Here is a 27,020-nt window from a genome sequence, read left to right as displayed (position 1 = left end):
TCTTCCCTGGACCAGCCCTCCAGACAAGGGTACCTCCTGAGCCCACCCCAGAACAACTCCAGGGTCAGAGCAGGGAAACACAGGCATAACTGCTGAACACAAGGAGAGGAGAGGGAAGCTAGAGAGTATTTTGGGGCTCCCGAGTCTAACCTTCATACTGTAGTTTCACTGTTCTGAAAAACACTAACTTTCTCTAATCGTTACTTCCAAATCTAAGTTTGATGCCTGCTGTCCTTCAACTGAAGGGCGGGGCCTGACAGGAATGCTGGAGACCAGCTGTCCTGGAGGTAGCACCCTCCTCTCTTGGGGCCCTGGGGAAAGAGCCATCTATCCCAGGCCAATGCAGCCATCTGGGACAGGCAGTCATGCGCCTAACTACAGAAGTACTCACTACTCCACTCTCCTCTTTCTCTCAGATCTGCCTAAGTTATACATGTGGATAATTAACCCAACAGAAAGTGGTACCCAGAACCGTGACTGACATTCCAAACTCCTAAGATGACCTTCCCAACTCTCTATCATGCTAGTTCTTGGTTCGAAGGCTGCCTGGAAAAACCAACTGACCTAGGCAACTTCACCAGGATGAGGAGTAACAGGAACTGGGAGCCACACCCCACCATGAGGACCATGATACAAACCCTGGAGAAAAACACCAGGACCAGAAAGAAGGAACACGAAGCCCTTTAGCAGATGCTATGGTTACGTTATCTTCTAGAGCCAGACACCAAACTACTGAGGGATGAAATGACCGGATATCTGAGACTTGCTTCAAAATTATGTGAGGTGGGGCAAAAGTTAGAAACGTGAATATTATGCTACGCTAGTCACTAAGCTAGTCATTAAGAGTGTACTTGAAATTCCCCATAATAAAAAGATCAAAAATAAAATACAACAAGAGGCATATAAACAAAATCCCCAGTTATTAAAACATCAAATATATCCACAACTCATTCTTAGTATATACCAACAGAAGACAGGAACAAGAACATTTACATCAGTATTATTCAGGATGTCAAAAACTAGACACAGCCCAAATGTTTACCAACAGGAAAAGCAGTAAACTGTGATATATTCGTGTGAAATACTATACGACAAAAGAGAACAAAATGCTGTATAGAACCACACAGACGCCACAGACCTAATGTTTAGCAAGAAAAAAAAACAAATGACAGTACGCACACGTTCTATCATTCCACTTACATGAAGATCAAGAGCAGGAAAACTAAGCTTAAGGACAGAGGTTAGAAGAGTGGTTACTTTAGGGAAGGGGCACCTGGGTGGCTCAATCTGTTGAGCATCTCTTGATTTCGGCTCAGATCATGATCTCCTGGTTCGCGGGTTGAGCCCCGTATGGAGCTATGCCCTGACAACGTGGAGCCTGCTTGGGATTCTCTGTCTCCCTCTCTGCCCCTCCCTTGCTTGCCTGCGCTCTCTCAAAATAAATAAACCTTAAAACAAAACAAAAGAAGAGTGGTTACTTTGGGGGAGATGCTGATTGGGGAAAGGCACGATGGAACCTTCTGGAAATGTTCTAGATCTTGATCTCAGTGGCGTATACAGTACGTAAAAATGTGTTGAGTTGTACATCTATGATTTATGCATTTTGCTACATGTATAAATAATGCTTCAATTTAAAAAAAATTGGTGACATCAAAAAAAATTAAATGCTACTAGTTACCAGGTGATTCAGTGAAACAGCTTTATCTATAAAAGAATGTATTTTCAAAGACTCAAGAATGAGAAAATTCAGCTCTGGCCTAGGATAAATTGGCCAGCGCCTGCTACCTGCTGACACCTCAGGGGAAAGCAGGGTCTCCTAACTACTTTTACTGCTAGCTGATCATAGATAGCAAACACCAACAGAGCAGCCAGCACTAGGAAACATGGCTTTAACTCCTGCTTTACCACCCTAAGCAAGTAGCCATAATTATGCCCTCACCAAAACATGAATAATTCCATTTTTAAATGTAATAGTAAAGATCACTCATACAGGAGATTCGGCATTCCCCTCACTGCCATGCCTGCTGCTGGCTGCCTGACACCCACTCCCATGGGCAGCTCCTGAGCACTGCTAGGCAGCCTCTGCGGCCCTTCCTCCAGCACAGCCCACACCTCCCTGACTGGAATTCCTTACGTTCTCCTCCCAAAAGGACAAACTCTCAGAAAACTTGGGATTCAAAACAAGAAAACAAAACCTGGTCTACTTCCTTAGGCCTAAGCAATCTTAGTGGACAGAACAACACAAAAATCTGAATTTATTTGGCTTTGAAATGCAGTATAACATAAACGAAATTTTAAATGTGTGAAATAGTAACACCACAAACAAAACACGACATGTACATGCTAAGTGTCTCAGCACTAGGGAAAGGCCAGATAAACCCCAGGACGGTACATGATACCTTTCCTCAGTAGCAATTCCCACTTGAAGGGCAATGAGCTCAGTATATACAAAGGTGTAGGCCAGCCACTAGTACAGCCCTTTACCTCCAGATCCTCACAGCAAAGGTGGATCAGGCAGCTGCTGTCTCTGAGGTGAGCACAGAGTCGCCCCCGCATCAAACATAGGCTTGGGCTGCCCATCAAATTCTGAGGGAAGCTGAGTGGGGCCTGCAAACGAGAAAGCCAGGGCCAGCTGACAAGTTCCTGGGCCTGGAGCTTACGCCTAGTCTCACAATGAAACAATCTCTGGCCCTCCACACGCCCACAGCTTTAGCCACCTACCGGCACAGTTGCAGCACTGGCAGCTGGCACACTTCCCTCTTCTGAAAGGCAGGTTTCTGTACCCAGAGCTTGATACCAGCATGTGAGGCCACGACCACAGCCCACAGAGCCTTCCACTGTTCCCCCGGCCCACTGGCCCAATGGCACAGATATGAGGAAAAGACGGGATTCTGGCTGCTCTCTATGCCCTACCCAGATTTTTCCATTTCCTTACCACTGGGGCTGTGCCCCACAAGAAGAAAATCCTCTGAAACAGCTTTCAAACACAGAGAAAATTTGTAAAACACAACACTCATGGGACAGAGTATGAGGCAACCATTTAAATCATCAGGATCAACACCTTCATTTTACAGATGAGTAAACAGAGGTTTCCACAGTCCCCCAGACGGTGAGCAAATAGTATGAGATTCCCTCTCCTCAGCTCAAACAGCTCTTTTCCCATCAGAACACCATATAAACAAAGGGGGAAAGGAAGGAAGGAAAGTTGAAAATAGGGGATAAAATGATGGACAGACAGGGAAAGGCAGGAACATTGGGAGTTAGAGGGAAGGGAGGGCCTGAGAGGTGGATGTTGCTGTGAGTCCACTTTGGTGAATTAAGCCAGAGGAGACATCAGGCTCTTCCTCTTGCAACACCTGTCACATGGGTTCTGGAGAGACTGGTTTGACAAGGACTACAGAGCCAGTGAGAGGCTGGGCTGGGCCTGGCCTCTCCTCAGGCCCTCGTCCTCCCACAGAAGTGGTGCTCTGGGTACCAGCAATGAGCAATGTGGAACAAGAGGAAAGCAGCCCTCCAGCCATGCCAAAGGTCCAAACCTGAGGCTGATCGGCCTTTGGATCCAGTCATCGATTCACAGGAAGTGCAAAGAAGAGCATGGGTGGCCTGCACCCTGAGACACCATCTGCTAAATTTGGACTGTGGGAGGGGCACCTAGGTGGCTCAGTCAGTTAAGCGTCCAACTTTGGCTCAGGTCATGATCTCACAGTTCATGAGTTTGGGCCCTGCATCGGGCTCTGTGCTGACAGCTGGGAGCCAGAGGCCTGGAGCCTGCTTTGGATTCTGTGTCTCCCTCTCTCTCTGCCCTTCCTCCACTTGTGCGTGCTCTCGCTCACACTCTCTCAAAAATAAATAAACATTAAAAACAAATTAAAAAAAAAAAACTTAAACAAAAATTTGGACTGTGGGAAGACTCCACAAATTTAAGTGTCCAGGGTTTTCAGCAGATAATTGCAAGGAAAGGGGATAGAGGGGGAATCTGTAGATTAAAGAAACTTAGAAGACATACCAAGTTTTAAAAATGGTCAAAACTGGGGCACCTGGCTGGCTCAGTCAGTTGAGCATGCAACTCTTGATCTCAGGGTTGTGAGTTCAAGCCCCATGCTGGGTGTGGAGCTTACTTAAAAAAAAAGAAAAGATAAAATTAAACTAAACTACAGTGCCTAAGGATACACATGTGGAAGATAAAACCAAAAATAAATGTAAGGAAATGGATACAAAAAAACAGGTTGGGGGTCACCTTTGGAAGGTAGGAAACGGAGGGCTGTAGCAGGGATGGGACCCACCAAGAGGTCTCTGGTAGGGCCAGCAAAGCTCTATTTCTTAACCTTATAATTCACTAAGCTATATTTTTTTTTCGGGGGGGAGAGGTTGTTTTCTCTATTTTTGTTTTATTTTACACTAGTAAAGTTTAAAAAAAAGGTTAATAGAATATTTTTAGGGGCACCTGGCTGACTCAGTTGGTAGAACTCTTGATGTCGAGGTCTTGAGTTCAAGCCCCACCTTGGGTGTGGAGCCTACTTTAAGTATACGTACGTATATTATACACATACACATATGTATACATATACATAAATATACATATATATATATATATACACACATACATATATAGTTTTAATAAGGTAAAGTGATACTGCAACAGAATGAATGCAGAAACAATATAAAAATCCAGCTGTCTTCTACAAGCCAGATATTAAAGAATTTGCAAAAATGCAAAAAAAAAAATAAATAACAATAAGATGAAGTAAACAGGTGCGCCTGGGTGGCTCAGTTAAGTATCTGACTCTTGATTTGGGCTCAGGTCATGAGCTTATCATGGTCGTTAAGACTGAGCCCCATGTCAAGCTCCCAGTCAAGCCCCGTGCTGAACATGGAGCCTGCTTAAGATATTCCCTCTCTCTCTCTCCAAACAAACAAACAAACAAAAGATGAAATAATCATAAAACCAAACCAACCCTGGAAGAGTTTGAAGACTGTGTAAAGCAGAACATGTAGAAAGAAAGACAGGAAGGGTGAACACAGAGGTTAGCCCCACAGCCAACTAGGTGGGTACCTCCAATTCTGGGGTTCGGCATGAGGAACCCCCAGTGGCCACTCCCCTGGTGCTATGCTCTCCAACAGTTGTTAGTTATTAAGCTGATGTTGCAGCCACCTGTGTGGCTCCTTTATCCATCTCTCAACCAGTTCTCAGAGATAAATTGTTTATTTTTAACTGGGGAACCAAAAATCCCCACGTCTCCTCCAGGCATTACTCCTTCCACTGCCGATTTTCCTGACTCTCACAGCCTGAAGGGTTTTAACTTGCTCCCCTGGTAAAGCACACCAACGCTGCCTTTCAGATTCCGCTATTCCTCAGCTCTGGCCTAGACCAACCTCACTGCCTTAGTTTCTGTTCAGAAGCTACCTCTATCTACACCATAAATCCATCATTTTAGGGCTGGTCAAAGTCTCCCATCCCTACTCCTAGCCGACTTGACCCCACAATGGTTTCTAGATCCCACCCTTGCTGTCCCCCTGGCCTCCCATCTCCTCCAACTTGGGAATTAACAGAGCAAACTTAACAAAGTTCCTCTGCTCACTGTTATCTTCTCCCTCCCCTCTCCTTTCCAGGGTTCATCTTCTCTAATCCCCCTCCCATTTGGTCCTGCAGCTTCCTCAATTAACCCCCAAATTCCCCCCACATCCTTATCCAAATCACTACCAAACCAAGAGGGCTTCCATGGTTCACTTCGGCCAATCTCTGAAACACCATTTTGCAGGCCCTACCAGGATCACCTAAGGCATGGCATCAGCGCCAGGAACTGGCTCAATAGGTCACAGACATATCTGTGTGTGCCCAAATGTCAGTCTGGCTTTGAAAATAATCTAGAACTGCAGTTATCCAATCACTGTGTTGTAAACAGTGATTAGTTTCCACAGAAACTAATGTAACACTGTGTGTCAACTACAGTAAAAATATCACCACTACCACCACCACCACCACCACCACCACCACCACCACCACCATCATCATCATCATCATCATCATCATCATCACTAGAACTGCCTCCCAGGCTCTCCAAAGTCCTCTTCCTGATGCCTCATATCACTCTCTGAGATGGGTCTAGCCCCCCCCTCCCCCCAAGATGAATCAGAGGCATACTGACTGCCTATGCTCACTTCGGGGGTGTGACCTTCAGCCTCTCCAAAACACACTTTCTTCTAAAAAATACCAACTGAGAAGAAATAATCTTCACTTCTCCTTCCTCTTTTGCCTCAGTAGGGCAGGGCCCATACCTGTCTCACCCATCACCAGATCCATCCCCAGAGCCTAGCACAGTGCCCAGGACATGACAGGAACTAAAAAACCACCTGCAAATGAAAGAACTGAAACCCAGCACCAACAGGGCCTGCCCACTGAATGCCAGCTGACAGTCTTTTCCACAGTCCATAGGCTAGCCTGTCTTACAAGGCTGCTTAATAGTATTTAATCTTAAACACTTCCTAAATCAAATTCCTTTTGTCTTTAACTTTTTCTAATTATAAGCATAGATTCCTTAGGTGTGCTAATGCAAGTAAAACACTTACAATGAGGACCTGACACAGAATAAACACTTTAAAATATATATATACAGGGGCGTCTGGGTGGCCCAGTCGGCTGACTGTCCAACTCATGATTTCAGCTCAGGTCACGATCTCAGCGTTCGTTAGATTGAGCCCCACAAAGGGCCCTGTGCTGACAGGGCAAAGCTTGACTGGGATTCTCTCTCCCTCTCTCTCTGCCCCTCCCCTGCTCTCTCACTCTCTCAAAATAAATAAATAAACATTTAAAAAATTTTTTTTAAATATATACACAAAATACAAATATTCCAGTCACCCATAATCTCATATGAGTGTAGTTTCTGTGCCTCAGACAACCTACATGAGCAGACCAGCTTAAGAACATGGGCATTGCTGGGGCGCCTGGGTGGCGCAGTCAGTTAAGCGTCCGACTTCAGCCAGGTCACGATCTCGCGGTCCGTGAGTTCGAGCCCCGCGTCAGGCTCTGGGCTGATGGCTCAGAGCCTGGAGCCTGTTTCCGATTCTGTGTCTTCCTCTCTCTCTGCCCCTCCCCCGTTCATGCTCTGTCTCTCTCTGTCCCAAAAATAAATAAACATTGAAAAAAAAATTAAAAAAAAAAAAAAAAGAACATGGGCATTGCTATGAACACTACTGGGTGTCCTGGTTTCTCCACCTCAGACCCAAATGTGAAATAAAACTGCCAAGGTCAGTAATCCTTCCAAAATGACAAGGAGTCTGGAGTGCCTGCAGTAGAAATGGACTTGCTTCAATACTGGGGTTTCTTCTATTCTATTGAGAATCAGCTCCTATACAGTGGCCTTCTCTGGACTGCCTGTTCAGCACCGTCCAGAACTACTCCCAGGCTGGGAGCAACCCTGTGGGCTCTGCTTCCCCTCTAGCCTATCAGAGGATTTAGAGTGAGCATTTAGAGCTTTATTTTCAACTCCCCTCTGGTGGTATCATGTCATTTTCTTATCTGATAACAGCCTACAGCTCTACCCTCATGTGCCTCTAACACAAAGGTCAGAAACCAGATGCCTCCAGTATCTGGAAATCATGTGGAGACTGCCCCACTGGGAACCCAGAGGCAGCTCCCACCCAACACAGAATCATAAAACACAGTGCCTACCTACATCACTTGGAGGCTGGAACCCGATTTTTACCTTTAGGAAAATTATTCTCTGCTTAGAAGTTCGGCACTGTTGGTTGTACCCTCGCCCCATCACACCCCAAAGAATTTGTACTCAATTTGTCCCTCTAGGAGTCAAGGAAGCCCAAAACAGTTCTGGTTTCCAGGGAGATGTTGACTTTACAGAGTAAGGTTCAAACATTCCATACTAAGTTGTTCCTATTAACCAAAACAATGATAATTATAATAACACCTCAAAATTCCTGTTCTAAAGAATTCCAACCCTACAGCTTACTGAATTACATGTTCCAGGTATAGAATCTGCTGCTGCCAACATATAACCAGGAGCACTCACTCACTCACTCCTGGTCTCTTAAAATGCAAGTTGGCTGCAAAGCCAAAGTTTAATAAGTTACCCAGTCAGGAGGTCATATGGTCATGAGGAGAAAAAATAAGTACACGTCTAGTCCTTTGAAAACCAAGGGCTTTCACTCTAAGGCATGCACTGCTGCTGATAGCTTGAAAAGATATAAACAGCGTACAGAAAAAGAAACAAAGCACTTCCAGTCACTCAACTCACATGCAACAACCTTGTCAGCCTATGCTCCTACTTCACTGGTAAGATTCAAGAAAACAAACCTGGGCACAAACAACCTCTGAAGAAACTTCTTAAAAATCTAAACAATGTTGGGACGCCTGGCTCGCTCAGCCAGTGGAGTATGCAACTCTTGATCTTGGGTCATGAGTTTGAGCCCCACACTGGGTGTGGAGGTTACTTTAAAAAAAAATCTAAACAAGGCTGTCTAGTTAACAGAGAGAGACCTTGGTCCTCAAAGCATTTTCATCCTCTTACTCATCTTGACAGAGGCCAACGCCTCCAAGGACCACCCGCCCCAACAAGACACCGTAGCACTCAAAACCCCACAGATGAGTGAGCAGTCAAGGTAGAGCTGCTTCCTGGGAGGTACCAATGGGCTTGTATCTAGGTTTGTTTGATTCTATCAAATGCTAGCTACATCTAAAATCACCTATTACACTTGTAATTGTGAAACATAATAAAAAAACACCCCTGAACCCGCAACTCAACCTAAGAAACATAACCAGCCTTTGTTAAATATCAGAGTCCTAATTTACACTGGAAAGGAAAAGGATAAATGTAATATTAACAAGTAGCCATTACAGAACAGTACAGGGAACATTACTAGTCAACCTTTATTTCCTTCTCAGCAGCCTATGGGAAGGATACTCTGTCCCAGTTTTACTGAAGCAGAGAGGTCAAGGGCCTTACTTAAGCCATATTAGGATGCAAGGGTCCCAGGGGACTCAGTACATCTGGTAGGTTCCTTCCTCAGGCCCCTGTTTCTACTGCTGAGAATACTCAGTTTTCTTTGTCCAACCTCATCACACTTGTGCCAAACTCTTGCTGGTTGTGCCAAACTCTTGCTGGTCTTGCCAAAGTGCAAGGACCTTCAGTGGGTAGACCTCACCTCTTGGGAACTCATGACCCAAAACACTATGTACGAGCAGGCACTATCTGAAAGAAGAGTTCTCCATTAGAACTCAATACCATCTTATAACAAGTGCTGGTATTGACAGTGTGATCTCAGCATGGTAAGTATGTTTTATTCTTTTATTTGATAAAAACAAAACGCCACTCCCAATCCTAAAACAGAGAAAAGAAACCTATCATTCTGCCCAATCAGAAGGATAAAATAGACTAGATTTTGTCCCCCTCTAATAAAAGAAAAAAAACAAAAGGTAGGAGGAAGGCAAACACCCAGGGTAGTGCCAGTGCCAGCTGCTCCTTCCAGAGGACACTTCCACAGAAGACGAAGAAATCAGACATACTGAAGCATCATGGAAAGAATGGAATTTTTTTACTCAAATGATCTTTCCAGTACCATTCCGAATAATCTCCCTATCTGGGTTTTAAAGGAACAAAATTAGCAGCCATCCATGCAATCATACAGACTTCATGTAGAAAAGCCCTCTGCCAACTCCAGGAGGGCCTGACCAGGGCTTTTCCATCCTCCTACCATCACCAGCTCACTCACCTGATCCTTACAGAACCTGCTAATGCACAACAGCTGACCATACATCTGGCTCCCCATCTGAAACTAACACCCCTGAAAAAGAAGCAGCCTCTATCTGTCCACTCACAAAAAACAGAAGTACCTCATACTTTTTTTTCCCCAAGGACACACTGGTCTAGGGTCAAAAGAACCGCCTGATGAGGGCACCTGGGCGGCTCAGTCAGTTAAGCACCCGACTTCGGCTCAGGTCATGATCCCGCGGTTTGTGAGTTCAAGCCCTGCACTGGGCTCTATGCTGACAGCTCAGAACCTGGAGCCTGCTTCAAGCTCTGTGTTTCCCTCTCTCTCTGCTCCTCCTCCACTCATGCTCTGTCTCTCTCTTTCAAAAAATAAACATTAAAAAAATAAAAAAGAACCGCCTGATGGGTAAGGCACTTTGGTATCAGGAGAGAGTATCCACGTCCAAAACAAACCTGTTTTTTAAAAAGCTGAGTCCCTCTGGCTTCCCCTACCTGGAGAATCATACTCTAGCATTTCACATCTTGAATAAGTTCTATAGTTGATTAAAGCTAAAACAAATTTTTTCCAGCCTTACTGAGATACAATTGAAGGCTAAAATAAATTTTTAAAAATTTAAAGCCTATTTCATTCACAAATAGATTAATCCTATGCTTCCCAGAGGATTCCAAACATAAGAAAGGCCTGGAGAGAGTGCCCAGCCTCTTGTGACCAGGCACTAAGCCACCCTTGGGAGCAGCAGGCCTGCCTCTCCAAATATGGCCTCAAATCTGTTGCAAGAGTGAGCTCAGGCCTGCAAAAGGGTCCACAAGAATGTTTATCAAGACGTGACAAAATCAGAGGACAGACCTAGGAGCAAACAAAACACATGCACCATGCCTCAGAACAGTCCTGAACAGCAGGGCAGCATGTGAGGAAATGACTACTTGCTGGGCCCTCAGCACCCAGAAACCACAGCAGACCAGAGAGAAGCCACAGCAGACCTGACACTGTGCCTGCAGGCACAGCCCACAATGAGCCCCATTCTCCCTGGAAGCTCATGGCAGGAGAGAAGAGGGGAGACAAGGATATTCCTTCACCCCCTCACACAGAGGAAAAGGGCAAAGGCAGCCCGGGGCACCATAGGCACATGAGCAGCCATTTTCCTTTCCACCTTTTTGATTCAAAAAGAAACCCCTCTTTAAAAAATCAGAAGGGAAACCTGAGGTCCCATCTGATTAAGGTAGCATTAGATGGGCAAATTAGATGCCTCATACAAGAGTCCCCTCTCTCATCATCAATGCCTAACCAGAAGGAAAAAAACTCAAGGCTTTGAGGGGAGAGGGGACCCCACAGGCCCTGTCAGCTCAGGGCGGGCATTCCAAGGAAAAGAATCAACTTTTCCTGCTAAGAATTTCTTCCCGGCGCCAAAGAATCCAGTCGCTTTTTAAAGTACTTTAAAACTGGAAAAAGCACATCTTCAGACTGGCAAACACAGTATTTTAAGTCTATACTGTTGACCCTTCTGACAAAATATTGTGATCTTTTCCAGGTAAGCAGAAGCAACAGCTGGTAGCACAAATCCAGAGGAGAGAGTAAGACAGGAATCCTACTGTTATCTATTTGAGACTTTAATGAATTCTATTTTTAGATCTTTAATAAAGAGCTTCTCTTCTAGTCTCCTCCCACCAAATTTCTCTACTCAGGCAATTCAATCTTCCCAACACTGCTCAGTCTAAAAATATAAGACACTTATTCAGGCATGCTTAACATAACAGGTAGAGCAAAGTTCTCTACATTTCCTAATTTTCCACAAGATGCAGAACCCACGCCTGCTCAAGGACCACTCATCAGGCTGGTCTCCACTATTAAAAAATCCAGTAAGCTGGCACAAAAACAGACACATAGACCAATGGAATAGAATAGAAACCCCAGAACTAGACCCACAAACGTATGGCCAACTCATCTTTGACAAAGCAGGAAAGAACATCCAATGGAAAAAAGACAGCCTCTTTAACAAATGGTGCTGGGAGAACTGGACAGCAACATGCAGAAGGTTGAAACTAGACCACTTTCTCACACCATTCACAAAAATAAACTCAAAATGGATAAAGGACCTAAATGTGAGACAGGAAACCATCAAAACCTTAGAGGAGAAAGCAGGAAAAGACCTCTCTGACCTCAGCCGTAGCAATCTCTTACTCGACACATCCCCAAAGGCAAGGGAATTAAAAGCAAAAGTGAATTACTGGGACCTTATGAAGATAAAAAGCTTCTGCACAGCAAAGGAAACAACCAACAAAACTAAAAGGCAACCAACGGAATGGGAAAAGATATTCGCAAATGACATATCGGACAAAGGGCTAGTATCCAAAATCTATAAAGAGCTCACCAAACTCCACACCCGAAAAACAAATAACCCAGTGAAGAAATGGGCAGAAAACATGAATAGACACTTCTCTAAAGAAGACATCCGGATGGCCAACAGGCACATGAAAAGATGTTCAGCGTCGCTCCTTATCAGGGAAATACAAATCAAAACCACGCTCAGGTATCACCTCACGCCAGTCAGAGTGGCCAAAATGAACAAATCAGGAGACTACAGATGCTGGAGAGGATGTGGAGAAACGGGAACCCTCTTGCACTGTTGGTGGGAATGCAAATTGGTGCAGCCGCTCTGGAAAGCAGTGTGGAGGTTCCTCAGAAAATTAAAAATAAACCTACCCTATGACCCAGCAATAGCACTGCTAGGAATTTATCCAAGGGATACAGGAGTACTGATGCATAGGGCCACTTGTACCCCAATGTTCATAGCAGCACTCTCAACAATAGCCAAATTATGGAAAGAGCCTAAATGTCCATCAACTGATGAATGGATAAAGAAATTGTGGTTTATATACACAATGGAGTACTACGTGGCAATGAGAAAAAATGAAATATGGCCTTTTGTAGCAACGTGGATGGAACTGGAGAGTGTGATGCTAAGTGAAATAAGTCATACAGAGAAAGACAGATACCATATGGTTTCACTCTTATGTGGACCCTGAGAAATTAACAGGAACCCATGGGGGAGGGGAAGGAAAAAAAAAAACAGGTTAGAGTGGGAGAGAGCCAAAGCATAAGAGACTCTTAAAAACTGAGAACAAACTGAGGGTTGATGGGGGGTGGGAGGGAGGAGAGGGTGGGTGATGGGTATTGAGGAGGGCACCCTTTGGGATGAGCACTGGGTGTTGTATGGAAACCAATTTGTCAATAAATTTCATATTAAAAAAAAAAAAAAAAACAAACAAAAAAACAAAAAAAAAAAAATTAAAAAAAAAAAAAAAAAAAATCCAGTAAGCAAGGCTCCCTGAGGTCAGGGCAGTTATGATGCAAAGATAACCTACCAGCCCAAACAGGAGTATACACGTGACATTTATAGTGATGAGAGATGCGTGTTTTATGGAAGCATTCCATAGTAAAATAAGGGCCCAGAAAATGGACGGTGTCCCAGGTTCTGATTAATAGCCAAATAAAAAGGAAATGCTATTTGGAATTCCATTATTCCCTGTATAATTTTTCTTGGCAAAAATTGGCTGAAGTATCAACCCAGTCCTAGAGAACTGAGCTAATTAAGAGAGGCATTTATGACAACCAAGGCAGAACTGGTTCACTTCTGCTATAGACAGCCTTGGGAATTTTAAGTAATCCCTTATCAATCCCTAGGATGCTTGGAGGGAAATGCTCCCAGCACAGAGAGAGGTAAAATAGAAACGACCATATCATTTGCAAAAACAAACATCTCCAAGTCCACTAACCTATTTCAGTAGATACCAACTATTATTACTTTTTTAATGTTTACTTATTTATTTTGAGAGAGAGAGAGAGAGAGAGAGAGAATGAATTCCAAGCAGGAATTCAAGAAATCCAAGCCCCAATGTGGGGCTTGATCCCACAACCATGAGATCACGACCTGAGCTAATACCAAGAGTTGGGTGCTTAATCAACTGAACCACCCAGGTGCTCCTAGATACCAACTATTAGAAAGAACTCTGGGGGCACCCGACTGGCTCAATCAGTAGAGCAAGTGACCCTTGATCTCAGGTCATGAGTTCAAGCCCCACGTTAGGTGTAGGGCTTACTTAAAAAATAATAATAATACGGGGTGCCTGGGTGGCTCAATTGGTTAAACACCCGACTCTGGCTCAGATGATGATCTCACGGTTTGTGGGTTCAAGCCCTATGTTGGGCTCTATGCTGACAGTTCTGAGCCTGGAGCCTGCTTCAGACTCTGCGTGTCTGTCTGTCTGTCTCTCTCTCTCTCTCTGCCCTTCCCCCACTTGTCCTGTCTCTCTCTCTCTCTCTCCCTCTCAAAAATAAATAAACATTAAAAATGTTATTAATAATAATAAATTAAAGAAAAAAGAAATAACTCTGTAAGAGATGCTTCTTGTTTGTAGATCCCCATACTCCACATACAAAAACTCAACATCCATAAAAATGAAGAGCAAGTGTCAAGCTGGGCACTGGTCATTGTTTCCCTGAATATGACACATCCTTCCAAGTGTCTCACTTGTCCTTGAGCTCCCCTTGATGGCACCCTCCCCTATACTTAGGGTATCTGAGAGCTGGGACCGCCTCAGGAAGACTGAATCTGTGGCTACACCTACGCCAATGGCAGAGAACATTGAGCCTGGGCCTCTGCATGGCTATAAAAATCACATATCCATACAAGTCACAGAAAAGGGACCAGGGAAAACATACACCATGCTTAAAAATAAAAACGAATACAAACCAGCCTCACGTGACATTACAGATGTGCTCCTACAATACAGATGTGCTCCTACAAAACTGTAAGTCATGTCTCACTTTTTTCAAAAGCTTTATATTTAATATGGTGATAAGAAAGATTCTAGGGGTGCTTGACTAGCTAAAGTCAGTGGGGCATGCAGCTCTTGGGTTGAATTTGAGCTCCACACTGAGTGTAGAGATTATTTTTTTTTAAATAATGAAATTCTTAAAAAAAAAAAAAAAAAAAAAAGATTCCAAAAAAGCTTAATGCCCAAAAATGTTAATAGCAACATTACATATTATAATCAAAGTAAGAAACAACTAAGAACTACGAACAGGTTAGCCATTACAAATGTTGTATATCTATAACACAGCTCATGCTATAATGCTAAGAAAAAAGCAGGATAAAAATGGAGTCTATGCTCTAACCTAAACTCCGTAAAAGTGCTGCCCAAGGTCTCTGGAGGACACCCAGGTCTCAGGGAATAATGGCTGCTCCTAGGGAGAACTGGGGACTAAAGGGATGGGTAGAAGCTTTCCCTTGCATAATCCTTTTGAACTTTCTGAGTTTGTACCATGGGTTGGCATTTCCTATTTAAAGAGAGACTAGTGGGTGCCTGGCTGGCTCAGTCAGTGGAGCAAGCAACTCCTGACCCTGAGGTTCTGAGTTCAAGCCCCAGATTGGGTGTGGAGATTAATTTAAAAATAATAAATTTTTAAAAATAAAATAAAGACTGACTACAGGTGTCTGGCTGGCTCAGTTGGAAGAGCATGAGACTCTTGATCTTGGGGTTGTGGGTTCAAGCTCCACGTGTGGTGCAAAGATTAAATAAAACTTAAAAAAAAAAAAAAAAGAAAGACTAAAATTGGGGGACAAAGGATTTTTCCTTTCTTTTCATTTTCAAAATTTCTTATTTTAAATATATGTATTACTTGATACAGCTTTTTCCCCACTATGGTGTCTTAAAATCCCATAATCATTTTGCCAAGAATGCAAGTACCAATCATCTTTCTTTTGCAGCAATCTCTTTTCAAGTACCTTACCTTGCCTTCTAGTGCTAGGCTGCTTTAAAAGTCTTTTATCTTCCTGAAGAGCAGAGGCCCTGCAGGAAAAGAAGGATCCAATATTGGTGAATGCCCACAACCAAAAAAGAATTACACCAAAGGAAGTGGGGAATGCCACTCAGTCTCCTGCCCACCCCACCAATCAGTCACCTTTCTTTGTCAAAGAGTGACAAACTAAATGTTTTCTGTAGAATTAAACCAGTACCAAAAACTGTAAACAATTTCAAAGACAGAAATAATTCCAATAGGGGCACCTGGCTAGCTCAATCGGTAGAGCATGCAACTCTTGATCTGAAGGTCATGAGTTTGAGTCCCGTGTTGTGCATGGAGATCACTTAATTAAAATAATTACAATAAACAATTCCAATATCTAAAATTTAGACAGTGGTATTTTAACCTCAGGGCTATTAAATGTACCCCATGATGTGTAGGACAAAGTCAGCCATAAAAGTGATTTTTTTATATTCAGTTGATTGTTCCCACTATGAGCCTGATTTTATTTTTTAATGTTAATTTATTTTTGAGAGAGAGCACGAGCGAGGAGGAGCAGAAAGAGACACATACACACAGAATCTGAGGCAGGCTCTAGGCCCTGAGCTGTCAGCACAGAGCCCAACACAGGGCTTGAACTCACCAACTGTGAGATCATGACCTGAACCCAAGTCAGATGTTTAACCAGCTGAGCCACCCAGGCACCCCTATGAGCCTGCTTTTAAAACAGAAGTAGAGGGGCACCTGGGTGGCTCAGATGGTTAAGTGTCCAACTTCGGCTCAGGTCGTGATCTCGTGGTTCATGGGTTCATGCCCCATGTCGGGCTCTGTGCTGACAGCCGGAGCCTGAAGCCTGCTTCAGATTCTGTGCCTCCCTCTCTCTCTTCCCCTCCTCCGCTCACACTGTCTCTCTCTCTCTCTCTCTCTCTCTCTCTCTCTCAAAATAATAAACATTAAAAAAAAATTTAAAAATTTAAATTAAAATTAAAAAAAATAAATAAAACAGAAGTAGAGGCACCTGGATGGTTCAGTCAGCTAAGCATTCAACTCCTGATTTCAGCTCAGGTCATGATCTCACAATTTGTGGGTTCAAGCCCCACACTGGGCTCCACGCTGATAGTGGGTAGCCTGCTTGGGATTCTCTTTCTCCCCCTCACTCTCTGCCTCTCCCCCACTCACTCACATGTGCACATGTGCACTTTCTCTCTCAAAAATAAACTTTAGAAAAAATAAAGCCAAAGTATAAACCCAGGCACCTGGCTGGCTCAGTCCGTAGAGCATGCAGCTCTTGATCTCAGGGTACTAATTTCGAGGCCCATGTTAGGTGCAGAGACTGCTTAAATAAATAAACTTATTGATTTTTGAGAGTCAGAGAGAGACAGAGAGCAAGTGGGGGAGGAGCAGAGAGAGGGAGACACAGAATCCGAAGCAGGCTCCAGGCTATCAGCACAGAACCTGATGTGGGGCTCAGACTCACAAACTGTGAGATCATGACCCGAGCCGAAGTCAGATGTCCACCCAACTGAGCCACCCAGTCGTCCCTTTAATTTTTTTTTTTTTAATGCTTATTTATTTTTGAGAGAGAGACAGAGGGCAAGTGGGGGAAGAGCAGAGGGAAGATAAAGAATCCGAAGCAGGCTCCAGGCTCTGAGATGTCTGCACAGAGCCCGAAGCAGGGCTCGAACTCAAGAACCGCAAGATCATGACCTGAGCCAAACTTGGACGCTTAACCGACTGAGCCACCCCAGGTGCCTCCAAAATTTTTAATTAAAATAAAATATAAGTATAAATTAAATCAGCATACTGCTAAAGTTTCTTTCAGATTTAATTTACTCCAACAGAGAACACAGAACAGCTTCATCAATTTAGACATCTTCAGTTTATGATATTGTACCACTGCATCCCATCCATCTTTCCAGCCTAGACCCAGAGCAAAGTTAAGAAAATGCTTAGCTATCAAACACAAGAAATAGGAAAATAGGAAAATAGGAAACCCTATTCATTAAAGCTAAATTAAGCCCTCTGGCTGGTGTAATTTTGTAAACTACTCTAAAATCCTATTTATAGAAATTGCTATCTGAGCAGTATTACTGACTAATGATCAGAGTGAAATAGAACGGTCAAAAGGCAAAGCAGGTTATGTGACTCGTAGGAAGACTGTTTTAAATTATTATCCAGAGGCATAGACACAAAAAGACCCAGTGGGAAATAACTAGATTAATCACTTGTGTATTCAAAACCACTATCATCTTACTCCAGGCCTAGAATGTCAACACAGAAAAAGCAGAAAAAGATGGAGGCTTACGAAGCAACAGCACAGAAACACTGGCAAAGGCACAGATACACTCTTTAATGGGGAGGAGACAGAAAACTCCAGAAAAGGACAGAGAAATCCTTAACCAATACACAGGACACACTGAAGAACAACACACTACCTGAATTTATTCTCACTTGAGTTCCCTTGGAGTTCAATACTCTATAGTCCCCATTTGGGCCCCCGCAATGAAACCAGCATTTCTTACTTCTCTGAATACTCTGGAAGCCTCTAGCCTCCAAGCAGTCACACTCTGTAGTGGCTCCAATCTAAACAACACACCCAGAGGACCTGCATATTGAACCAAACTTCTCATCACTGACTTCTTATACAGGCTAGGAAAAACCTCACAAGGCCTCACTCTTATTCTTACCCATCCACTAAATGGGTCTATCACCACTTGCCATTCCACTAGGCTAGTTGTACACCTCTTATCAAGAAGGCTATGACCAAAATAAACTCAACTCAAAAAGGCAAGCAAGGTAAAGGGGGATCAACTTCACACTATCACGGGCTACCTTTAGTTTGCCCTGCGCAGGTCAAGTCTGCAAGTCAATGACAATTTTTCAATGAATCCAGCCAAAAGCCACATCATCCCTGCTATGATTCTGAGTCTCCCAAACTGTAGACATTTTAAAACACACTAGTCCCCTACCCACCAAGTGGGTCAACAAATCATGGTTTCTCCTCCCTAAGTACATCCCTTCCTCGCCATTTCTTTTGACCACCCTTTCTACCTCCAGCAATTGCACCCCCTGCAACCCCTGGATTCTGTGTCAAAACTGGAACACAAGCACTATCCCACTCAGAACTTCCAGAGATACCCTACTGACCCACCTCAGCCTTCAGGTCAGTCTTTTGCCCCACTTTTCCCCAAGGGATACTTCATTTGGCTCCAGCCTATCTACTCCTTGGTCCTTAGGCACAGCCTGGTCTTTACCTCCTCCACCTTTTTCAGCTCACCCAAGAACAGCCCCTCATCTTGCCTGCCTGCCACAGACTCAATCCTTCTCCCCTTTTGGCAGTCTAAGGGCCCCTCTTTATTCCGATTCTCGCAAGTCCTCACCAGTACTTAGCTGATGCTGCCTTACTCCTCCATCTTTCCATTGCCACCTTCTGCCCCTTCTACTCAATGGTAAATCCCTGATGGTACCAGCACCATTCAGGTCCCTAATATCTGCTGAACTGACTCATCTTGAACCTTCTTTCTCCCCCTTCATTCCCCTGCTGACCACTATTCTTGTTCAGGCCCCCTATCTCCCTACTGGAACACAGCAGTAACCAACTTGCCTCCAGTCCAGTCTCCAAACTCATACTGGAAGCTAACTTTCTCTTCTTTAATATTTAAAAACTAAATTTTGGGGGGGAGCGCCTGAGTGGCTCAGTCAGTTAGGCATCTGACTTCAGCTCAGGTCATGGTCTCACGTTCATGAGCTCGAGCCCTACATCAGGCTCTCTGCTGACAGCTCAGAGCCCGGAGCCTGCTTTGGATTCTGTGTCTCCCTCTCTTTGCCCCTCCCCTGCTTGTGCTCTCTCAAAAAAATAAAATAAAATGTTAAAAAATTTTTTTAATTAAAAAAAAAAGAATTATTGAAAAATAAAATAAATTTCTTTAATGTTTATTTTAGAGAGAGACAGAGGGGGGGAGGGCAGAGAGAGAGTCACAATCCAAAGCAGGCCCCAGACTCTGAGCTGTCAGCACAGACCCCGACGTGGGGCTCAAATCCACAAACCGTGAGATCATGACCTGAGCCAAAGTCGGATGCCCAACTGACTGAGCCACCCAGGCGCCCTGATAAAATAAATTTTTTTAAAGTAAACTTATGCCCATCGAACTCACAACCCCAAGATCAAAAGTCGCATGTTCCACTAACTGAGCCAGCCAGGCATCCCGGGGCTCATTTCATAAAACCACCACAGCTGTGCTCCAAGACCTTCAAGGATCCCTGTTCCTACATAACTCTAAATTCCTCCATGTAGCATTCTGGTTCCAACCCAACCTTCCAGAACATACAGAAAAGGTGGCCAGTCTTCTCTCTCCCACGCCTTGCCTCTGTTCCACCTCTTTTCCTTCCAGAGTTGTGATCTTCCTGCCATCAACTCCTTCACCAATCAAACCACTAACCTTTCTTGAAGGTCCAGCTCAAATGAAGTCTTCCCCTAAAGTCTGCCCTTGCCAGCCTAAGACCCAAGATCCTTGGCTTACTTCAGCATGGTGCCCAGAGCAACCAGCACAGGCCCAGGAAGGCTCAGACAAACCCTGATTTCTAAGAATGGTCCCTCACAGTATGTTCCTGGAATTCTGTGTGGAGTCCCTGACCAACTCTCCCATATCACCCTGGCATTGTGCCTACCACCAGACACCTGGGCTTGGTCTTCGCCAGAGAAGCACCCAATCAAGGCTACCATTATCAGTTTGATACAACACAAATGCAGGTGGGCATAGCCACCTGTGACTCTACCACATGACAGCTGTATGACCTTGGGAACATTCCTTCATCTGTGACTCTGTTTCGACAGTCAATATAAAGGATTCTTATAACCATTAGCAATGGTGCACACAGAACAGAACCAGAACCTTTGACTATGGCTGATATAGTTCCATCATATCGCTAACCTAGAAAGCAAGAAAGGCTGAACAATTGTGAAGTAAAGGACTGAACATACTCTCCTCTGCATCAACAAGAATGAACACACCTCTACTCTAAAATCAATACAATAAGAACAGGAAATGCAATGCCCTAAGTTCAAGGGAGAGAGAAGGTTTTTAAAACAATCAAATGCCATGCCTCTTCTTTCCCAATCTCTGTCAAAGTGGCCCCAGGGTCCACCATACCCCATCATTCTCAATGTTTAATAGACACCAGCAAACTTGCAGAAGACATAGTTAAATCTTCGGTCATGCTTAGTTTTCTGACCCACACATTCCTGAATGCAGGTTCCTTCTCCTACCTGCTCCCCCACCCCAACCCCCACCAACCCCAGCTTGGCATTCCCTCTGCTCAACCTTTTCAGCCTCTCAGCTGGCTCCTCCTCCCTCCTCATCTCTCCTCTACTGGCTGACCTCACGACCAGAGTTCCTGAACCCCTCCCCTCCTTGCACCACCTATGTAGTCACCAGCCAAGATCTTTCAAAACATGGGTCTGAACCATGCCACTCCACTAATTTAAAAGCCTTCTCAGGCTTCTGCACCCAGAGTATAAAGTCTGAACTCCTGAGCACAAGAAAGGCCTATAGCTCCCACTTGCCAAGCTGGAGAACTCACAGGTGCTATTTTAGGAGCACATGTACATGTGGTTCCCTGTGTCCAGACCTTGCTGTCCCCCAGCTAATTCCTGCTGGCCCTGCAATGCTCAGCTTAGGAATTCCCTGTCTCCTCAGGCTCTCAAAGCACCATGTGAGCACACTTAGTGGGCAGATACTATCAATCATAGGTTCCCTAATCCTCACTGTCCCTGAAACTGAGTTCCCTCAGGGCAGAGCCAGCTGCTTTTACATGTGTCCCCTGAACCTACCACAAAACCAGGCAAGTAGTGAAGCCAAATATTAGTTAAATGAATGAATGTATTTTGTCAAATCAACTTTTCAAAACAGGGAAGACTTGCTTTCTTCCTCTTTCAACCGCAGCTCATATCTGCAAGAGCTTTCATGTTCCAACCAGGTGTTTGTTGCTTATATAGTACTGCTTACTCTTCCTTTCATACAGTATCCCACAGGCTTTGAATAGGTTCACACTATGCATCATACTCTCCTCAAATCTGATTTCTCCAAGAAATGGCTCCTCTGCCCCCTTTAAACATACAGGCCATGAACTCTTATGCCTTGGCTCCACAGCAAACAAAGTCCAATTCAACTCCACACTCCAACTAGAGACTTTTATGCCTCCAAGGTTGAATCCTTTGTAAAACAGGGACATTCCAAAAGTATCGTTATCTCTGAGCACTAAGCATAGAACAACCTGATAAAGTTACAATATTCCATCTACACAAACTCCAAAACACCTGGTAGCACATCTAACTCTTTATCTGGACTTCTGTCCTATAAACACCACCCTCCCTGCACTGAATCTGGGTTCCATGCCAGGAATCGTTTCTCCTTGCTTATTTAGGGAAATAGCAGGCCTGGCTCTTAAGTTAGAACTCTAGGCTATAAACGTGCTTGCTGTCCCAGGCTCTAGCTTTCACCAAGGCAAACTTCACGATCATCATTAAAACTAATCCAGAAGTCGGTTTACAAATCTAAAAGCTTCACATGTCATAGAGAACAAAATATCCATTTTTAATCAGTACTTGAGTTTGTACGAAATTAACTTGGAATTTATAGCAGGATTCTAAGCAGAGACAGCATTTTCTCTGGAGACACTTTACAAATACACCCAAGGGTGAATCTGGTTTTCCAAACACCAAGTAAAAAGGTGAAAAGACAGGCGGCTCCCAAAGAAGCTCAAGAGTGTGTGTGGAGGCGGGGGCAGGAGGGGGGACCCCAAAGCTCTGAGCTGCTCAGGTACCAGCGGCTGCAGCGCCCTTCCCCGCCTCCTGCGGGGGGTCAATGTCCCATCCTCTGGCTTCCACCCAACTGAGCCGCGCGACCCTCTTTGGAGGGCCAGGGGGCGGCCCGAAGGCCGCACACGCCTGCAGCCAACGCGCAGGCCCCGCGTTCCCCGGAGCGCGGGCCGGGCTGAGGCCTGGCCCATCGCCGCGGCAAGCAGCCCGGGCCCGGCCGCGGAACGCCCTGAGCCTTCGCCCGAGGGACCGAGAAGAGGGGGGCGGCTCTCTCCGTGCCGCGCCGCTGCCTCACCCGCAAGGACGTCCGCGACCGTGTCCCTATCCCGGGCCAAACCGCGAGCAGCAGCAGGTGTTCCTCGGAAGGCTCGGCCGGCCACGGGGATAGGGGCCTGGGCTGCTAAGCTCAGCAGCAGTGGACCGGCAGCGCACTCACCGAGCGCCGGCGGGCGGGCCGCGGCAGGTGCTTGCTCCTCCCGGCCGCAAGACGCCGCGCCGCCGCCGCCGCTCCCCGGGGACTCGGCGCCAAGCTGCCGTCGCCGCCGCTGCCGTAGCCGATCCCGAGGAGCGCGAGCGCCGCACCGCAGCCTCCGCGCGAGCACGTACCGGGCGGTGAGAGGGCGCCGAGCGCGAGGGCGGGGCGCGCGGCCGGAACCTAGCAACCGCCTGACACGCGAGTGCCGCAGCCAATCCCGCGGCCAGCTCCGCGCGGCGCCGACCGGCAGTCCGCGCGACGCCCGCTTCTGCCTGCGTCCGCCGCCCCGCAGCGCGCCGCACCCGCGCACAGGCCCCGCCTTCATCCGCGCCGCTCCGCTCATTGGTCTGCCACGCCCCTGTCCAAGAGGACACGCCCTATCCTGGAAGCCCTGCCCCCGGCCAGTAGCGTCCGTCCCCGGGACACGCCCCGGCCCGTCCGGATTGCCCCCAGCCCTCTGGGCTGGTAGTGGGGGAGGGGCGTCCCGCCAACCTCAGGCATTGGGGCCTCTGAGACGCTCCCAACCGACCCAGGGTGGTCAGGCTCGAGAACTGCCCTGCCACAACTGACCACCTATCGTTTGGCCCTCCGATTTCCCTGGAATGCAAATCGAGAGGTATTTCTAAGCCATGAAAACAATCAAAAAGCGTCCTCTAAATTGCTAAGGATGACTACCCTGTTGCGTGGCCCTTACACGGATGGGGAAACTGAGGCGAGGGCCGGAAGGGCGGGAAGCTGGCCGCTCTCCAAAGGCCTAACCCCCAGCAGGCGAGGACGTCCGGGAAACGCTTCAGGCCTGACCCCCGTCCCCTCCCCCCGCCCTGAACTCCGGAATCCGTTGCCTCTCCTGGTGCCAGGAATAGCTCCGACCCGCTGGCGCTGGTCACTCGCTACTTGCGGCCCGCATTCTTTCAGGGGGTGAGGGAATAAGGAGCGGAGGTTACTGATGAGGTCCTCCTCCCTTCAAGGGGAGGGTCCTAAAGGTGCTCTCCCCCCAGGGCTTACCTATGGCCTCCTACCCCCAAGTCCCCAGACCTGACAGTCACTGGACCTGAATAATTACTGGATGGGTTGAGATGGGACTCATGGTGAGTTCTGCTCCGTTTCGCTACCAAACCGTGGTCAGGATATGTCCATTCCCTCCTGGGCTTGTGTCCAGGCTGGAATTCCAAGCCTACACTTTTGTCAGAGAGCACATTCTGAACACAGAACTGGCTGCTGCCTGCCGGGGGGGTCCTCCCTGCATCCAGAAAAGTCTGGGTCTCCTCTGCTTTCTCCTCCTTAAGGAGTGTCTAGGAAAAATAAATCTCAGAGAGCTGAAAGGAAAGTCTCATTTCTGAAATACACATACCTGTCTGATTTTTTTTTAAGATTTTTTAAAAATAATATTTATTTCTGAGAGAGAGAGGGAGAGCAGGGCAGGGGCAGAGAGAGAGAGAGGGAGACACAGAATCTGAAGCAGAGGGCATCTGGGTGGCTCAGTCAGTTAAGTGTCCGACTTCAGCTGAGGTCATGATCTGTGGTTTGTGAGTTCGAGCCTCACATTGAGCTCTATGCTGACAGCTCAGAGCCTGGAACCTGCTTCATTTCTCTCTCTCTCTCTCTCTCTCTCTCTCTCTCTCTCTCTCTCTCTTAAAAATAAACATTTAAAAACATTAAATAAAAATAAAAATAAAAAATAAATAAAAGAATCTGAAGCTGGCTCCAGGCTCTGAGCTGTCAGCACAGAGCCCTACCCAGGGCTGGAACCCACAAACCACAAGATCATGACCTGAGCCAAAGTTGGATGGTCAACCCACTGAGCCACCCAGGCGCCCCAAGTTTTTGTGTTTTTTTTAAGTAATCTCTGTATTCAAAGTGGGGCTCGAACTCACAACCCCAGGATCAAGAGTCTCATGTTCTATCAACTGTGCCAGCCAAGCGCCCCTGTGATTCTTTATACTTAAATGCATAAGCTCCAAACCTCATTCACATAGATTAGAAAAGGAACTAAAACCCAGGGAAAAGGCCCCAAAACCATCCTTTACATGTTAAAACTAAAAAATTAGTGGCCTCTCAAATCCAAATTTAAAATTCTGCTGCTTTGAAAAGGCTAACAATGTGGTAAGTTATTGGGTTTCTAAATAAAATACATTCTTTCGTTCACTCCTTCATTGTACCAAGTCTCCACACTCACCCCTCCCCTCCAACATACACCAGGCACTGCTTTGTAGCCCTAGGTTCTGCTGGGTATTTTAGTGCCCACTGTATAGGTATATGTTATGTTTTCCAAAGCAAAAGACAGCAGTGAGTGCTGACCTCCTGAGGCACCGCCCTCCTACCATCTGCACAGAAGCTGCTGGCCATTCTAGTCCTCACTGATCATCCATGGCTGCCAGAGTAACTCCACTTCTTCCCTTTTGGCCCTGATCTTCCTAAATGAAACACCAGGCCTTATTCTGGCCTCCAGAGTGCCAGTGCCCCATGCCTAAGCACCCCCCAGATTTCTGACCAGGGAAGGGGCCTCAACCAATTGGTGCCAGAAGGTGGATTAAGACTTTCCTAGTCCTGGAAGGATGGCGCAACAACCAGAGTGTTCCTGAAGCCCTCACAACCAAATCCTTTCCAATCTTTGCCTCTCTAAGTTTGGGGTTCAGTTAGAGGCACTGACCCTAATGCTCTCTCCCTTCCGTAGCCCTTCAGTCCTGGCACATCTCACAGGTTTTCCTCCCTCTAGCCTCTAAACTCTGGGCCTCACCACTAGCTTTCTTCATTTTCGTCTAGAGTTGGGGTGCTCCCCAACCCCCTGTTCCTTCAGGCTCTAAAAGGCAGGCGTCCTGGCTGGCCAGAGTTGACCAGCCTTTTGGGGCCTAACTAGCCCCAGCTAGAGCCCAATCAGCATCCCCTCACCCCCAAAGGCCATAAGAAAGTAAAGAGGGAAGTAGACAGCTATCTTCATGAGCCCCTAGGTTAAGTGGGGGCTGTAAAGTCAAAGCCTGTTCCTCTCTGTAGTCCTGAGAGTCTCAAAGCCTTTCCCCTCCCAGGGAAAAGTGCATAACCCACCCTAGGGCTCAGCACAAGGTCCCCAGTGACTCACTCTTGGGCGCTATTCTGGAATCCCAGGAAGGCCTAGGCCACCCTAGGTCAGGCTTGGTGCTCGCAGCCAGTTTGAGGGCATGGCCAAAAGTGAGGCCCAGAGAACATCCAAGAACAGCTGTCCAAGAAGCCCATGTGGTATGGGCTGGGGGGGGGGGGGGGGGGATTGATCAAGATGCTGAGAATGGGGCTCTTCAGACCTGACAGCTCAACTCTCCTGGCCCTTTAGCCTCCAGTGCTTCCTCCACTTAGACCCTAAGCCAGAGGCTCCAGAAAAATTATCTGATTAAGGTTTGTCTCTCCCACTGGAGTATGAGCCCTTGAGGCCAGAGACCAACCTGCTTGGCCCTACATTGCAACCATTACCTAACAGCCCGCATTTACTAGAGACTCAATTTCTGGTTGGGAAGAAAATCCGGAGATGTTGCTTTCCTCACTTCCTGTCTGGTAGTCATCACCAAGGGTCCAAACCCTGTGTAAAGCCCAAGGAAGATGTCCCAGTGTTTACCTGGGGCCAATATGATCTTACCTAAAGCCTTGATTCTAGCTCAGACAAAACCCAATAGACACCAACACGGACCAAACTTTCTTTTGGTCCTAGGATTCCAGGACTTTTATTCTGGCTTGTTGCCAAGGAACTGAAGGCTAAGGGCTGGTGCCCAGCTTCAGACTCTTCCAGAGGGAGGGAGGCTTCTGCTCCTGATACTCCCCCAGACCCAGTGAAGAGGGGCAAGGGGCAGAGCTGGCTGAGGATGGAGGCTCCTGACCCAAATGCCCAAGCAGGGCCAGCCAAGTCAGGGCAAGGGAGGGATCCCTTTTGTCTGGATTTAACAGAAGGCAGATTGTCTAGCAGCTCTGGAAGAAAGAAAGGGCTGATAAGTTCATCCGGGAGAAAGTGCCAGTAGGAGTGTTTGCCGGCCACCACCAGCCTTCCCAGGAGCCAGTTCCTCTCTTGCAGGGCCCTCCACTCCAGCACTTCCACCAGACCCTTTTATACCTGACTGGCACGGGGCCTTCCTCCAGTCATCCAGGTGGCAGCTTCCACACCTGGCCTTCCACAAATAAACATCCTATGGGGACACAAACCCCACAGCAAGAATGTGTGTTGAGTGAATGAATAAAATCGCC

The 27,020-nt window shown here is 46.3% G+C and overlaps 2 protein-coding genes across 5 annotated transcripts in view; one reads left to right on the top strand and one right to left on the bottom strand.

Annotated features, from left to right (window-relative positions):
- DAG1 (dystroglycan 1) overlaps window positions 1-23,066 on the bottom strand; it is a 71,495-nt gene extending 48,429 nt beyond the window's left edge. The window contains exons 1-2 of one of the 4 annotated variants that reach the window (XM_023240658.2): window positions 22,949-23,066; window positions 15,514-15,572 (exon numbers count right to left, since the gene is read on the bottom strand). The gene's annotated coding sequence lies outside the window, so the exon portion shown is untranslated. Of the gene's footprint in view, window positions 1-15,513; window positions 15,573-22,637; window positions 22,727-22,778; window positions 22,919-22,948 lie in introns of those variants that run through there. The other 3 variants (XM_023240650.2, XM_006928746.5, XM_023240664.2) reach the window with 3 other exon arrangements.
- Window positions 10,596-27,020, top strand: part of LOC109495556 (translation initiation factor IF-2) — a 35,907-nt gene continuing 19,482 nt past the window's right edge. The window contains exons 1-2 of the mRNA XM_045042226.1: window positions 10,596-10,630; window positions 22,267-23,433. Of these exons, the coding sequence (XP_044898161.1) occupies window positions 10,596-10,630; window positions 22,267-23,386 (1,155 nt within the window). The 3' untranslated portion in view covers window positions 23,387-23,433. The remainder of the gene's footprint in view (window positions 10,631-22,266; window positions 23,434-27,020) is intronic.

The sequence above is a fragment of the Felis catus genome, chromosome A2 (assembly GCF_018350175.1).
Source record: "Felis catus isolate Fca126 chromosome A2, F.catus_Fca126_mat1.0, whole genome shotgun sequence".
In the NCBI taxonomy this organism is placed as follows: Eukaryota; Metazoa; Chordata; class Mammalia; order Carnivora; family Felidae; genus Felis; species Felis catus.
The sequence above is the reverse complement of the archived record's forward strand: the minus strand, read 5'-3'. Positions and strand labels throughout refer to the sequence as shown.